General features: G+C 43.2%; 1 protein-coding gene across 1 annotated transcript; it reads left to right on the top strand.

Annotated features, from left to right (window-relative positions):
• Nucleotides 1–2,199: 2,199 nt before the first annotated feature.
• Nucleotides 2,200–13,593, top strand: LOC117847108 (uncharacterized). The gene is made up of 11 exons (XM_034728268.2): nucleotides 2,200–5,288; nucleotides 5,511–5,750; nucleotides 6,183–6,309; nucleotides 8,408–8,560; nucleotides 8,696–8,937; nucleotides 9,025–9,094; nucleotides 10,088–10,294; nucleotides 10,435–10,658; nucleotides 11,771–11,849; nucleotides 11,926–12,063; nucleotides 12,613–13,593. The coding sequence occupies exons 1-11, from the start codon at nucleotides 2,281–2,283 to the stop codon at nucleotides 12,790–12,792; spliced, it is 4,668 nt and encodes a 1,555-aa protein (XP_034584159.1). The 5' UTR covers nucleotides 2,200–2,280; the 3' UTR covers nucleotides 12,793–13,593.
• The last annotated feature ends 3,511 nt before the right edge of the window (nucleotides 13,594–17,104 follow it).

The raw sequence follows: 17,104 nt of genomic DNA, 5'->3' as shown, positions 1-17,104 counted from the left end.
CTCCAGATGCGAAAGCAGTCCTATTTATAGCCGGGCCGCCGGCTACCTTCCAGGAGCGTTACAGTACGCGTGCGTGACTGCGCAATAAAGGTACCAGGGCACGAGGCGATGGTACGATATTCGCGTGAAGCTTATCCTTATTGTCGGGAATCCAGAGCTAGTGTTCACATGCGGCTCAAAACGAAGCCAAATGGCACTCCTACATGTCCATCCTGACAGGGCAGCAATCTGCCGATCAAAATCCAACAGCCCCTTCACGGCTTCAGAAAAGCTCCAAAGGAGCTCGAGGGCTGTTGACGGGTCCATAAACCCGAGGTCCCCAATGGGCCTGCTTTCCCACAACGCCTGGCTCAACGAGAGGCGTAGCGATAATGCACGCCTGGGTCGGCCCAGATATGCAACGCTAGGCCATAGTCTGACTCCGACCGAGCTCCCTTGACCGGGATATACCGGACTGACTCACACCGCTCCCCCGACCAACACGGTCGGGCCGACCGGGCCGACCGACCGGGAACGCCAGCTCGGTATGGGCCCGGGGAGTAGGTGAAACGGATAAGGAAAGACACTCATGTCAACTACCGTACAGAAGACCGTACCCCGTCACGCCCTGCGCACGCACCGCATAGTGCCACCGTACCATGTCAGGCAGACACTGTGCTACCTGCCCGTCACAACGGAGCATGAACAGGGATGGAGGGCGATGGCCATACCGTACCCGGCGATGTGGGTAACAACAGGACTAGGCAGCGCCCATACACTCTTTCTCTCTCTCTCTCTCTCTAACTTGTAAGGCCGTCCCCTTAAACTATAAAGGGGGGGCGCACTCTCTCCCTCGATCGATCGAAGACTCTCTGGCTCTCTCGAGACACTCTGATGCTCATACGCACTCAAACACTCTCTCCAGCACTTAGCGCACGTTCGAGCCCTCGTCACTCTCCTCCACTCGAACCAGAGCATGACTGGGCCTCGAACCCCCTTCTCATTCCTCACTCGTTTGTACCCCACTGCAAACTTCGAGTACCTGGGCTTAGGAATACAGTCGACCGACCGCCGAACCAGTATAAATCCTGTGTCATTGTGTGCTACGCCATATCCGATCTAACATACGGCGAAACTACTTATATTTACTGGTCGGCCAGATTCTGCACCGACAAGTGCTAATATAATGAGAGGTAGAGTTCCAAACAATGCCTCATACAATATATGTGTCAATTCCTTGTGGCGTCGTAGTAATTTGGACCATAGATCATGTTTCGCAAATCATATTGACATATTGCCACGCCGTGGTGCTGCTACAAATTATTATACTAACAATAACAAATTAAGCATGAGAACAAAGCCAATACGCCTGCCAAATTTGCTTGACATACTAAACGTGACAAAAGTGCAGCTATCATCAACTAAATACCAGCCTTATCAATTCCCATGCACTCCGGCATTAGCGGATGCTGTTGTCCATTGCTCTTGCGGTGCAAACTCTGGAACGTGCGGCAGACTCCACGTTCAAAGTCGGCATGACCAAAGTGTGGGCAACACTAAAATATATGTTTGGATTGTAGCCATGCCAAAACTTGTCAAAATATTGAGTACAACGTATGGGGTCTACATATCATTGTTATTTTTTTATCGAAATATAGCCAAGTGATATCTCCTTGGTAGATTTAATTGCAAGGATTATAAATATGTAATTGGATTTTAATTAAATAAACCATTTCAAATATATTAGCGTTTAAATATGGTTGAACCAGGATTTTCGGTTTCCGTAGTCATACAGCTTCTTCCCGGATCTCACTCCGCTTCTGCCGCGATTGCTCGTAGGGACGTTGGCATCAGCCAAATCTTGGGCGAGCATTTTCCTCGCCCGCATTCTTGCCCTGTGCTCCCGCTGTTCTGCGTTGGCCCGATTGGCGCACCAACTTTAGGCAGCGAACCAAGCATACAAGAAGTTGCGATGGCGTGCCAAAATTTTAATTTGGTTGCAATTGGCAACAAACCAAACAGCCCCCTCATCTACGAACGGAAATGCAGGCACACGGCACACGGCAGTCAAATTCAAACCAGAGGCCACAAGGCTCATCTCCAAATTCCGAATTCGCCCAACCAAGCCGGCTTACCGCCTTGTCGAAGCAACCTCCGCAGCTCCGCTCCCCTTGGCCCTTCCCTCCTCGCGAATCAATCGGTCGGACACGCCCGCCCGCCCACCCCACCCCCTGCGCCCCCCATTCCCCACCCTTCCAGAGAGCCCCCGCGCCGCCGGCCGCTGCCTCGCCGCCGCGGGGGATGCCGCCGGCGGTAGCGCCCGACCCGCCGCGCCAAAACCCTAGCGGGCCCGAGCTGGCGGCGGCGGCCCACATGGCGAACCCGGGCCTAGGGCTCGGCCTCGCGCCGCCGGGCGCGGAGCCCTCCGCCGGGGCGCCGCCGCCTTCGCGCCGCGCGCCGCGCCTGGCAAAGCGGCGCCACCCGCCCGCCTCCTCCCGCTCCCGCGCCCCGCAGGCCCCCGCGGGGTCGTGGAACCCGTTTGGCGGCGGCGGTACAGATGGCCCGAGGCAGGACGGGATTGGCGGGCTCGGCGGAGGTGGTGCGGGATTCGGGAATGGTCAGACCGGGGGCTTTGTGTTCGGTGCTGCTCCGTCGGTGAGCCAGCAGCCTCCGGAGCCGGTGGCTTCACCCAGTGAGGCTCCCTTCGTGTTTGGGGGCGTGAGGGAGAGCCTGCCACGCTTTGAGGAGGGGCTGCCTACTTCGTCAAAGCTGCTTGATAAGATGGAGAAGCTGAACCTGCGCCCAACGGGGGAGGTTGGCGTTGGTTTTAGTCAGGGGAAGGATCAGAAGGATGGGAGTTCTGTATTCGGTGTTGATATATCTGGTTTGGTTTCTAACAGCGGAGTTAATGTGCTCCCGGAGAAGCTGACGCAGTTGAATTTAGGCTGTGGAGCACCCTTTCAGAGTGAGAAGGGTGACATTGCTAATGGTGTGCCAAAATCACTTGTGTTTGGAGGTAACGGAGCTGGGAGTTTTGCTGATAGTGGGAACACTGCTGCCCCTGGTGCACATTCATATGCTCCTACCTCAGTTCAGGCTACTGATGCCAAAGCTATGCCTGAGAAGTCGACACAGTTCAATATAGGTGATCAAGCACCTTCCAGGGGAAGGGGGATCGAACATAATAATGGGGCACCAACAGCTTTCACATTTGGAAGCACTGCAACAAGCATCCATCTGGATAGTACAAACAATGTTGCATCTGATGCCAATATGAGTTCATCCACTGCTGTTAATGGTTTGGATGATGAAGGTGTGCTTCAGGAGAAGATAACACGGTTGAACATAGGAAGTGACATACCCTTGGATGACATGAAAAGTGCTGGTGGTAATCATCAACCCGAAGTGTTTACATTTGGGAGTAGAGGAGCACCAGGTGCTGTTTTTGGGAAGGAAGCAAGCAGCACTTCAGATAGGAGCAGTGAATTCTTCTCTGCAAACAGCAACGCTTCTAGTTCAAACAGTGATTTTCTCTCTACAGCAAATAGCAATGCTTATAGTTCAGCTAATGCTGCAGACAGTTTGCCACCAGAGAAGACATCAGATTTGAGTGCAGGAGGTGGAGTCATGTCGCAGAGCATGGAAAGTGATGGTGCTAATTGTCCACCAGAGGCATTATTCGGAAGAAATGGAACCCGGAGCTCCGTTTCGCACTCTGCAAGCGTAGCCATGGATGATGGAAGTAATTTTGTCAATGATGCAAATACTAACATTCCAGAGAAGATGACAAAGTTAAATATAGGATCTGGAATTCCATCTCAGAGCAGGCAAGATGAAACTGCTACTCGACCACCAGAAGGATTTGTATTTGGAAGTAATGTTTCTAGCTTTTCTTCTGCCCAGGCTGCAAGCACACCATCCACTAGTTTTCAAACTAATTTATTCTCTCAACCAAAGGAGGAGGGAAGAAACTTTATTGATGAGAATATTAGTAAATCTACATATTCTGAGGCAAATAGTAATCAAGGATGCGGGAGAAGTAGCTTTGTTTTTGGTAGAGGCAGCAATGCTGCCGCTCCTTCTGAAGGAGCTGCGCAATACACACTACATGATGAAATCAAGAAATTGAACATCAACAGGGAAGGGCCTCCGCTAGGATGCACTAAATTGAATGATTCTGCAGCTCCTGAATTTTTGTTTCAAAGCAAAGCAGATGCTTCTACAGGATATGGCGCTGTTCCCCGACCCAAACAGGAGTCTCACCCATTTGCAAATTTGAATTGTTCATCTAGTTTCTCTACTTTTGAGAATACAGTGCCTGCCTTCAGTTTTGGAACCATGAATGCAGAAGGAGAAACTGCTCCTGATGATCCTTGTGTTGTCAAACAGGATTTACCTGGGTGTTCCAGAGAGACCTTATTTGGTTTAGACAGCATAAAGTCTGCATACAGGGATAAAAAAGAAGTACATAAAAGCAAAAGGAAAAATAAAAGACCAACTAGGCTAAAGCAACATGCTCAAGTCCATCATGCTGCTTCTAAGGAACCCTGTACCAATGGAGATTTAGCAGGTGAATATTCACCAATGGATTGTTCTCCTTATCCGGCAGAAACTGAACGTGTGTCAACAGAGGCATATGTGGCTTCGGATCAGTCTGTTCACATAGGTGATAGTGGTATCTCTAACTGGAACTCCAGTTGTGCAGATGATCTAATTTCTGCAACTGAGCACTTGGTTATTGATGCTGACCCTCCGGTGTTTGCAAATGAAGGTAGAGAACCGAATGTAGATGCATCTGAGAGCAATTTTGGGAGCATCTTTTCTAGTTTTGAAGGAGATTTAAGTAATGCATCGCAACATTCTTTCACTAACGTCAATATTTGCTTAAATGGTGAACATAAAACTGGAACAACAGAAGCTTGTGCTGATGGTTATGGGTACAATGTTAATGGGCAAGCCTGTGATGAGAATGCCTACAGAACTCAGCATAATTTTGGTGAAGCTGTTGCTTTGCAATCAAGCTCTTCAAATTTTAGTGGGCTGAACTTTAGCTTTGGCGCTTCGTCATCTCCTCAAATTTCCGCATCAGCACAAAGACGTAACACAAGAAGGAAGTTGAGAACAAAGGGCACTCCAGCACCTAAGTCTTCAACTACCAATTCCTTTGTACAGCCAAAATCTTCACAAGATACGAAGGGCATGCAAGTTTTCCATGAAACAAGTAGAAATGAAGACTCATTGAAAGAGCAAGCAACAGGAGATTCTTCTACTTCTGCAGCCTTGGAGACCTGTGAAACCTGGCGTACTAGGTTTGTGTGAACATGTTTAATGCTATCTTAATTTCTCAATGTTCATGGCTCACACTACCTCCTGTTTTATATATTTGATGTTAGGACAGCAGAATTAGTTCAAAAATAAGCTAACCATGCTGTCCTAACATCAAACATACAAAAACGGAGGTAGTATATAATTTGTTCTTGTGATTGCTCAAGGTTTGATGTAACGTAGCCTGCTTGTTTCATTTGTTCCAGTGGAAATAAAGCCTATGCAAATGGCCACTTTGCTACCGCAGAGGATTATTATACCCGTGGAATAAACTCTATTTCCCATCATGGCACTTCTGGACGCTGCTCCCGTGCATTGATGCTGTGTTATAGCAACCGTGCAGCAACAAGGATGTCACTTGGCATGATGCGGGAAGCGCTTCAGGATTGTTTGACTGCTATGTCAATTGACCCCAGCTTTCTTAAGGCTAAAGTTAGAGCTGCAAAGTAAGGCTTTTGTTATCCTCAATTCAACTTTTTCTTCTTTTTGTTGTATATAGGTGTTCTTTTCAATTTGTGAGTATGGCCAGTTCAGTGATCGCAAGCATAGTATGTCTGAGAACAGTCTGTTATGTTCCAAGTAGTGTAAGGCACCGTGATGGCTTATCAATGTTTTCAACTATATGCTTATCTGGGAAATTGTAGATGTTTGAGCACCATTGTGCTTCAATTTCGGCTTGAACATAACCATGCTATATTTGAAATGAACAAAACTGTATTGTACTGAAAAATGTTTCTATTAGGAATATCTTGTATTGCACCTGTTGATTTGGCAGGGATTGTTGACTCTGCAACTTCAATTGCATATATTTTCTGTGATCGTCTTCTTTCCTCCTTAAATGGCTATTAAGTTTACCTTTTTTATCTGTGTAAATACAGTTGCTACCTTGCATTAGGCAATCTTGAAGATGCCTCAAGGAACTACATGTCCTGTTTGAACAGTAACACTTCGAGTTCTGACCCCAAAATGTTTACTGAAGCTTCTGATGGTTTGGAAAAAGTCAAGGTATCTTCTATCTTGTCCTTTTTGTTTATAGCAGACACATCTAATATTCACTATTTTTATTTTTTACATTCCATCTTTTTTTTTGTTAAATTTGAATTGATTTTCTCTATGTTCTAGAATCCATAAATCATAGTACGTAGTAAGTATGCAATGCAATTGTTTTTAGTTAGAAAGACTTATTAGTTGTTTATTTAGTTCCCAAAATTATTCAGTACTTTTGAAATAGTAATGCCTCACAGAACTACATATGTGCTTCCCCCCATTGCAAATATAACTCCATATGACTCCACTATGGCATCCACGTAAGCTCCAATATGACATGGACTAGTAATACCTGTAAATACATATTTCTTAAAAGAGTTATATATTATGATTTTATTTTTTCAAAATGAATCTACTAACGATCTATATAAAAATCTAGGTATATATAGTCAAAGGTAAAAAAGATTAACTTAGGACAAATGTAGATGGACTTATATTTGTGATCGGAGGAAGTAGTCTGTTGCCTTACGTGGTAGGTTGAGGGACCGGTTAGCAATTTGGTTCTATCTGGAGGTAATGGATGCAGATGCAAGAGGGTATCTGAACACTTGCAGAGCTTAACTTGCAAGGAACTATAATTTGGCACTAGCATGAAACTCTGAATTAGCCAATTAGTAGGTTATGAAAAGAAAGACTACTATACTCTAGTAATGATGCAAGGAGACCTAGTTTATGTTTGCATTTATTTGAATCCTTCTGGTACTATTGTGATGTGGGGTGATTATTCTTCCATTGGTTATTAGATTTGCCACAAGTCCTTTTGAGATAAATATTGACTTGGTAAAAAATTGGGTAAGATACATGTATGATGTGATTCTTCATGTCACTTTACATAGAAAGGATCGGTTCTCAGTTGACTAGCCCTTTACATCATAACAGTTGATGGCAATAGGCGCATCAAATGAGATCTGTTGCATTGTTAATCCTTGTGTTATCTTTCTTTCATGCATACCTTCCTGGTAAGCTGGCTCAATTTGGCATTCATTTCCTCATAGCAGGAGTAATATGATAACGTAACTTAGGGGAAGTAGGTATGCTGATGGTTATGTAATCAGGTGTGGAAGAACATCTATTGCTCATGTAACAGACTCCAAAGCAAATGCTCATCGCATTTGGAAAAATTAAATATTCTGTTTTAGCAACAGAATTCATTCCAACAATCCACAAAATTTAAAAAAAGCAATTCCACAGACCAAGGCATATGTTATCATGTGGCCTTGATATTCTCAATAATTCTAATAACAGGATCATTGGGGTTTTGTATACATTTGTTTAAGATGCTCATCCTTAGGAGCATGATTGAGATTGAATTCTTCAGCATGGTTAAATTATCTCTGTATGCACTGTTGCATTCATGACACATGAATTTATTGTAAATAATTCAGGACATTACTGCAGCTGCACTTGGATTTCCTGTTACCCTTTGCATTCAATTCAACCTGTTAAAAATATCCTAACTGAATCGCCCATAGTTTCTATACAGTTTTTTTTTAAAAAAACTACAAACTTTATTGCTGTGATCTATTAGCTCATCGAAGCTGGTCATTCTTTCTGCTATACAGCTTATGGAGTTATCGTGTACCTTGACTTGATGCACTTCTCTTATTTTGGTTTCAATCTAGTATAAACCTATTGCTAGGTACAATCAGGTGAACTAGTTCACTTCAGGCATAAAATCAACACATATTCTTCTTTAAAAATAACTTTCAAGTTCCACAGTTAACATTTAGTTTGTGCCAGCAATATTTGAACTTTCGCTGACATCTTTTTCCCAGAAGGACCTATAGATGCAGAAGTTTCCGTGGAGTACGTACCCAAATTTAGATTGTTTCTATTGATTTTGTATCACTGTATAAAAAAAGGGGCTTCTATGATTGTGCCTGGCTATTAGTTTGTGCTCAATACTTCATATATTCTATTCGTGGTTATATTATATATGTGTTCTGTTCCATTATTGTGTCCTTAGTATCTCTAGTTCATTTAATCTCAAATGTATTCTCCACAAATGAGGTTTTATCATTACTACTACATTCACGTGCATTTATCATTTCTGCAGAGAGTGACAGAGTGGGCATCCCAGTGCAAGGGACTTCTTGAGAAAAGAACATCTCCTGAAGCAACAACAGCCTTAGAATTGATCTCCAATGCATTGCACATAAGTCCACATTGGGATAGCCTCAAGGAGATGAAAGCTGAGGCACTGCTGATGGTCTGTATTCCTTTTTTTTTTCTGCTTCTTCCATGAATTGTTAAGAGTGTATATGCTACCAAATGTTCAGGTGATGTCTTGTTTTGCCCTCATATATTTATTTCTTGTTACTAATATCATCTCTGCACCAAACAGCTACGAAGATACGAAGAAGTGATTCAACTATGTCAGGAATCTGTAAATCCGGCTGAAAGAAATTCAGTTTTATTCAATGCTAATGGAGAACCAAAGAGTTCCAGTGTCTCTGAAAAGACACAATTCTCTGGAAGGCATTGGCGGCCCTACCTTATTTGCAAGGCTTATTTCCATTCAGGCAAGTTTGATGAAGCTCTTGATTTGTTAAAGAAACATGAGCAAGTCACACCTGTCAAAGAAAGGTATATTTGTCATATTCTTTAAATTTCCTCTGTTTTGGTGTCTTGTGTCTTGTGATGTTTAACTTTTGAATGGTGCAACTCACACAGTGACGAGAGCTTATATCAAGAACGTTTGTCATCATTGTCAGCAACTATAAGACAACTACTTTCCCTTAAGGTATGCCTTAATATCTCTGTGCATCCTCTTACTGAGTAGCACTAGCAGGAAGTTGGTGATATGTGTTCATCATATCTAATACTTCTCATTCATGTAATTTTATGCTGTTGTTTTGTCTCTTGTTGATGTCCATGTGTATTCCAAGAATTACCTTCTTATGGAAATTGAGAACTAGCATGTGTTAGATCCAAAAATGGTAAAATACCCTAGCATATGGCATATCTTCACGTCACGGGACGTTGCAGAATTTCCAAGCTATTGTTCTCTTCAAGTGGACTAGCACGTCCCGAGTTACCTTGATTGTTAAGTTTGGCTCTAAACTGGGAACATGTTGGCCTTTGTGCTACTCTTCTATTTTCCAGTGTGGTATGTGCAGGTGACAGACAGCACACATTGCTTAAAAACAGAAAAAAATGATAACTAAACATCTGTTTATTTTTCATGTTTAGTACAAAATCACGGAATAATCTTGAAATTAGATAACCTTGAAAATTGAGACTTTCCACTCCATTGAGGTCCATTCAGGATTTCCCTCTCCTTTCTCACTGACATGTGGCCCCATGAATCCTTGGTTCACATATCCATGAGATAGATATAGCTTGGCAATCCACATCATGGCATTAATTCTAATTTGCTTGAATTCTTGATCTGATTGATTGTACTCTGCTTGATTCCTTGAATGCTAGTTGCTAGATGGATGTGTTTTTTGCTGTGACATGAGCAGATCCGGCGGGTACCAGAGACCCAGCGGGCATGGGTACAATTTCTCACCCATTAGGTATCTCGGGTACGGGTGTGGTGAGATGGTATGGGTATTCTATTGGGCGTGTATTTGCTCTACCCGTACGTGACCTGACCCGTTCCCATCCCTACCCATGATTCACATATCCATGCGTGACAAATCCTAACGTGTATCTTTGCAGTGCCAAAAATACCAATTTCCCTTTTGATGGAACTAGCATCACTAATCTATTGTTACCTTCTAATCCTTAGGCTGCTGGAAATGAATTATTTCAAGCTGGAAAATATTCAGATGCTGTGGAACAGTATTCGGCGGCTTTGGCATGCAATAGTGAATCACGCCCGTTTTCAGCTGTCTGTTTTTGCAATCGTGCAGCTGCATACCAAGCACTGGGTCAAGTTACTGATGCGATAGCAGATTGTTCACTTGCCATGGTTCTTGATACAAGTTATCCAAAGGTATATTGCTGGACCTCTTCTATTTAGAAGCATGTCATTTTGCATGAATTTGCATGTATAGGAGGAATGTTGGGACATGTGTGCCAGCTGTTTAAGCGTGACATCTTGTTCTCAGACCTTACATAATATATATAATTCAGGCAATTTCAAGGCGAGCCACCTTATACGAGATGATAAGGGATTATGGACAAGCTGCTAATGATGTAAGGAAGCTAATCTTGCTTCTTGAGAAGAAAGTCAATGTGTCTGGAGTATCACCAAAATTTTTTAACAAGCACAGTGATCTCAAGCAAGCACGCGCGCGGCTTTCATCCATAGAGGATGAAGCAAAAAAGGATACTCCCCTGAATTTGTATTTAATCTTGTAAGTTTTCCAAAATAGTTTTACCTTTTTGTTACTCTAGTAAGGTTTTCTTTGCCCTAACTTGTTCCTGGTTAACCTGAATGTTTGTATTCCTTGAAAGCTGTTAATGCTTATCCCTGCATGTGATTTTCACCTGTGGTTATCAATTTATCACTTATCCAGATAATAAAAGAATGCGGCTTGCTATATTGCCTGCTAGTATTGAATGCGCTTTGCTCAGTGGCCCTTTAAGGCATATATTTGTGTTTTGCAATAATATTTGTTTCACAATAAATGAATTGAAATTGGCTGAAAAATGTCATTATTTGGAACGTGTAGAATGCATTAAATATGTTATCCTGAGATAGCGACATAGCGTTTCTGGATTTTGCAGCAAGTACGACTTACTTTTCAATAGGAGCACAAGAGTGGTACAAACATAGTTGTTCACTGCTACTGCCCCAAATTATAAGTCATGTTAGTTTTGGCCTAAGTCAAACTTCTCTAACTTTGACCAAGTTTATAGAAAAATACACAAATATTTATAACATCAAACTACTTTCATTAGATACACCATATAATATATATTGGTTATGTATTTATTTGATATTGTAGATGTTAATATATTTTTGTATAAATTTGGTCATAGTTAGACAAGTTTTTTGACATAGGACAAAACTAAAACGACTAGTGATTGGGAACAGGAGTAATAAAGTAGTTGATTATTTTGTCATGCATGATTATTATTTATCGTAGAAATTGCATTCCAATTTTCCGAGATAGTTGAAGTGTTTGAAATGGGGGAACATTAGTAGCTGCATTTATTTGTTTATTGAGATGCAGCGGTAACTACATTAGGATTGAGAAAATCGATAATTGTTGTTTGTACATGTTGCTAAGAATTTCATCTAGTATCTCACAAATGTTTAAGAGAGTTAAGTTTTATCTTTTTATGACCATTGTGAACTGTTTCATGTTGTGAAGTACTCAGGTCATCACATGGTGATCAATATTGTTTCATTGATATTCTACTACTATTAACTTCTGGTGCCTTATCCTGACATAGGCAGATCCTATTTAGCTGGTATTGAGTGGAGATAAACTTAATTGCTAATTATTCTTTTCCTTATCAGGGGAGTGGAGCCATCCTGCTCTGCAGCAGATATCAAGAAGGCATACCGGAAAGCTGCATTGAGACATCACCCAGACAAGGTCCTCATTGCTTTTGACGATCTCGTATCGATTTTACAATATAGAGCTTTGCTTTTAACACTGCTTTGACGTGCAGGCTGCTCAATTTCTAGTAAGGAATGAGAATACTGACGATGGATTTTGGAGGGATGTTGTCAAGGAAGTTTATGCAGATGCGGATCATCTGTTCAAAGCAATCGGGGAGGCTTATAATGTTCTTTCGGACCCAGACAAGGTAAAATGCAAAGTCAAATCCTTGCTGTTAGCAATAATTACCAACTAGTAGTAATGTTGTCTTGAATTAGTTATTTCCATGGTTGGAGGAAATTGGGATTATGATAACTTAAAGCTCATTTTATCGAGTAGCAATTGCTGTGTAAATATTCTGCTGGAAATAATAGGCGTAAAGGATAAATCTGCTATCAGCAGGGACTTGCGGGATTTCTCATGCTACTGGGCACAGAGTCACAGACTAATAACAACCTAGCAAAAAAAACTAGAGTATGTTGCAGGAGCTGCATTTTTTTTTGTGTGATTTGAAGGAGTTTGTGTACTTGAATCCATGACCTTAGGTACCTCAACTTGTGCTCTAATGCTCTATCACTAGGTTTTCCTCTGTCTACAAAATGACCATGGGTATTTTAGACTTTTCTTTTTCTTACTTATTAATAGCCGTTATTTCGGACTCATTATAGTTTCAATGTAAGTCTTATGCTGTTTGCTTTGTTTTTGTCACTTGGATAAACGGATTAGTTTTGAAGCCTGTCCTGTTTGAATTTTTCAGCGTCAAGATTATGACTTCGAAGAGGATGTAAGAAAAGCTAGTAAGAGAGTATCTAAGTCCAGGAGTATGCATAGGTCACCTGAACAAAACTACAGCAACAGAGGCTTTAATCCACGCCAGTGGCAGTCAAGCAGAGGATCACGCTCACGTTGGTATGGACACTCAGATGATTACTGGTAAGCTTATTGGGAGCTACATATGGTGCGTTCATTGGGCGAGGAGCAACTTTTGCATCAGTTGGCAGTTGCATCTAGAGCAAGGCCATCTTTCACCAAAGATGAGTAGCACCTGTCTGGGGTTTTTAGGTGCCACTGTCAATCCACCCTCACAGCTTCCCCATCCGTTTGATGCTTTTATTTTTTGAGAGGATGGAAACACAAGGATTGGCCACTTGGGAGGATTGTGGTGTTGCAGCTTGGCTGGCACATATGCAGGATCTGGAAACGGGACCTCAAGTTATCTTTGGTTGGCTTGATGGTGTCTGAACACTAACTGCTTGGGAGTGGGGCCATCCGGATATCATGGCTGGCATGATGGTCTCTGCTCCGAACACTGACAACATCATCAAAGGTTAGAAACACGGAGAAAGATATTGGTTTCTCCATAGGCAAAGGCATTCTTTTGTTGAGTGTATGGCTGCTGTCTCAGGTTTACAGAAAAAAGATCAGCTGAAAGAAGAGGCGTCATGTTCTTTTCTGCGTGCGCTGTTCAATTTTGTTTATAAATTATCCAGATGATGTAGCGTGCCTGGCAATTGGAAACGAGTGTACATATTGTAACTGCACAACGTTGGAATCTAATTGTTTGTTCTTTACTCCACTTGTTCGCCATGTATTTTTGGCTTTTTGCTAGCAGATGTAAGGCATCATTTTAAACATCTGCGAGATGTTGTGGAATCTCCTTCCAGAGTGTAACTTTCGGAAGCAGGTCGTTTCGAACCTGGAAAGTAATCGAGTCAAATTAGTAGTATGATTCTCACAATTATTCTGCTCGAATCCTACCTTTCAAATGGGCCTTCATTAAAAAAACTTTCATACGGGCCTTATTATCAACTAGCTGTAGGGCCACTTTTACTCTTATCTTTCTCCAGGGAGCGATCGTACATAGCAAGAGATGGCAAGTTTCGCCCCGTGCCACTCTTTATCTTACTGGTGGTTCCTCACCGTCGGAGACGGTCCTGACTGCCACCACCCGTATTCTTCGTCTCCAACGGCTATTGCCGTCGGATACCACCGCCCTAAGATGCCATCTTGAAGCCCCCGACTATCGGTTATTCTCCACCAGCCCGCCATCTCGCTGTCGGCAGCACCCCACCACCACCAGCTAGCAGCCACCCAACAAACCTCCCTCTATGGCTGTGCACCGGAGAAAAGCCCCGCGTCCTGAAATCCCGAAACCTCAAGACCTAACCCCACCGGCGGTGAGAAAAACGACTGAAAAGGAGGAAGAATAAGCTAAACACGTGGGCGACAACTATCAACAATTGTCACGCGCGATGTATAGTCGCGGGACTTTTTCCATCCCTCTGTACTATATTATCTGTGGCTCCCTATTCCATTAAGATTTTAAATGTCGGGCCAAGTCATTTAGTGTTTTTTTTATCAAAAGTTATAACAAATTTCTTAGGTTGTCTAACAAGTTTCAAAAGCTAAATGGGATATAGCGGTAGCTATTTCAGTTATTGATTTAAAAAAAAATCTTTCATTTAGGGAGTCTTACTAGAAAACATGAAAAAATTAGTTAATTATACATATAAATATGTAGCTGGAAATTTTATGAACACAACATTCGTTTGACTCAAGTACATGTAGGAGTTTGTGTACTAGGGGTGAGTGTATGTACATGCATGTATGTGTGTTTTGCAAGAAGAAAAGCTCAAGTACATGTCATGTATCTGAGGAATGCATATCTTCATGTTCATTGATTCAATGTTATTCAATCAATCATACCGATGGCTCTAATCATTATTCATATCATCATTAAGCATAAAACAATCAACAAGTCATTATTCATTCAGTGATTATTAAGTCATTCATTAAATTAAGTTAAAAAAAAGACACGCCGGAGGCATGAGTTCCGGTGATGTAGAGCAAATAATTAATATTTGCTTCCTTTAAGATTGGACCTCTAAAAAAAATTTCGCGGTTAAATCAAATAGCGGTGTTTAACAAGATAGCGGAACAATTAATTGATGATATTGTATGGGCAGCTGTGCTATGGTAGCACTATAGCCGGCTATTACGAGGCTCTGGCCCTCTGCTAGTGCTAGGTACGTAGCACCATGCATGTCCGATTGTCCCCGGACAATCGGATTCACGAGCCTCTCCGGTGGCTCCTTGTTGGAATGTAGACCGACTCTGTATCGGTGAAGAAGCCGCGCGATCCGACGCGGATTCGTCCACGCGACGCGGCGCGCCAGCTGCCATGGCGCCATGCACCCCGCCGTCCCGTCTATATAAATGCAGCAGGCGCAAGCGCAATGCGCTCTCGCTACGCCTCCTCTCGATACGATCGGAGCCCGCGGGTAGTCAACAGACCGGCTTCAATGGCGGCGCTCAGCCGGGTGGTCGACAGCAGCAAGACCGCCGCTCACCTGCCGGCAGCGGCGGCGGCGCGCCCGTGGCGCAGCCGGCGCCCGCCGCGGCCGCCGCCCGTGCGGCGCTCGGTGGCGCCGTGGGAGAAGGACTTCTGCGAGTCCCGCGGCGTGCCGTGGCGGAAGGTGACGGACCCGGGCGCGGGGCTCAACGCCGAGGGCCCCGGCGGCCGCGTCGCGCGCTGGGACGACTCGGGCGCCGTCGAGGCGCTGCTGGCGGCGAGGAAGCGCTACTGGGCGGAGATCAACGGCGGCATCGGGCTCGCGCACGCCGGCGGCGTCCCGCCGCTTCCGGACCCCGACATGTACGTCGACGTGGTCGTCGACGACGACGACGGCGGCGCGGTGGACCCCGACGTGGAGGCGGAGTACGAGGCGGCGGTGCGGGACATAGAGCGCGCGCGGGAGGAGAGCGCGCGGCTGCGCGCCGCCATGCTGCGCGACGACTTCGTGCCGGTGCCTACCGGCTGGGACTCGTGACGTGTGCATCGGTAGCTAGGTGCATGTCGCGAGACGCATGGAGGAAACTCATGCATGCATGCTTGGCGCATGGCTTCATTCATGCCTTCGCCGTGATCAGCCTACATGTAGGGTTCAAGAATCAGCCTAGCTAGCATTCATGCTAGATCGATTTTTTATTTATTTCTGGATGTGGATGTGGATGGATGGATCGATCATGTGTGCGATCTAAGGAACCTGAATATAATGTATGTGACAGAGCACTTGTAGCATATAGTACACTAGTATATATGTGACTATAATTCATGACTTGTTGTGTTTTACTTCTTGCTTGTGGTTGATTCAAAAATCACAAATGTAGTGTTTCGTTGACACAAATTCCTTCCTTTTCTTTCCCCTTACTTTCAATTAGGATGGCTCGAAAATCCACCTATAGATGCTTTACGCCATTCATTCCAGATAACACTTGTATCCTCTATCTTATCGTGATACATAGTTAGCCGATGCCCTCCTCATACACACTATCAATGAAAACTGAAAGATGAAAAGCTGCACACAGAGGATGTAAATCTCAGCGTTTAGTCGGGTAACGAATTCAAATCAAGCTAGGCAACCCTGGCAATTGTTCTTAATAATTCAGGTTGTTTGGAATAATTTGGATCAATTCTATGTTTGGGCTCGCTCATGTATAGTAGCGTAGACGACTCATATGTCTGGAAGGCCGGAGGATAATTTTTCACTATTAGGTCAATAGATATTCACTAGTATTCTTTGGACCAATTTTTGATGAACTAAATAATATCCAAAAAAGAAATCTAAACAAATTATCATAATTTTAAAAAGCTCTTAAAGAAAAAAGTCTATGAAAAATATATTACAAAACACCAGACAAGAAAACAAAATAAAACTGAAGAGAAACAAAGTAGAAACATAAGAAAAGTTCTTTTTGCATACAATTCTCGCCATAAAAGTGGAAACAACTCAGCAGATATGTTAGATTTTGCTTTTTTTTTTGAAGTGGTTGGAAGCAAACTTATCGTAGTTCTTGGATTCACATTCAAATAAAGAGAATACGGTTTGATTAATTTCTAACTAGGTGGTGAAATTAATAAAATAAAATGATAGTTCCACAGCCATGAAAATAATCACACAACGACCCTGCTAAAAAACAGGTTCTTTTGGTTATTGTTGCCTATCGTGTTTGTAGTGCTAGAGAACCTCGAAGATGCTGATGAAATGAATTACTACCAGAAAACAGAATAATCATGCTTCTCTATTATCAGTATACCGGAAGCTTTCTACATATAATAATCCTATTAACAGGCTGTATATATCCGTATCATACATGCAAGGAGACCAAGCCTACATCTGTAGACTGTAGTTTCACAACATTAATTCTGACAGACAACAGTACATATGTGGCTCATAGGTCACTAAAAT

Source organism: Setaria viridis, chromosome 3, assembly GCF_005286985.2.
Source record: "Setaria viridis chromosome 3, Setaria_viridis_v4.0, whole genome shotgun sequence".
Classification (NCBI taxonomy): Eukaryota; Viridiplantae; Streptophyta; class Magnoliopsida; order Poales; family Poaceae; genus Setaria; species Setaria viridis.
Note: the sequence above shows the minus strand (reverse complement) of the source record. Positions and strands in the feature narration are given on the sequence as shown.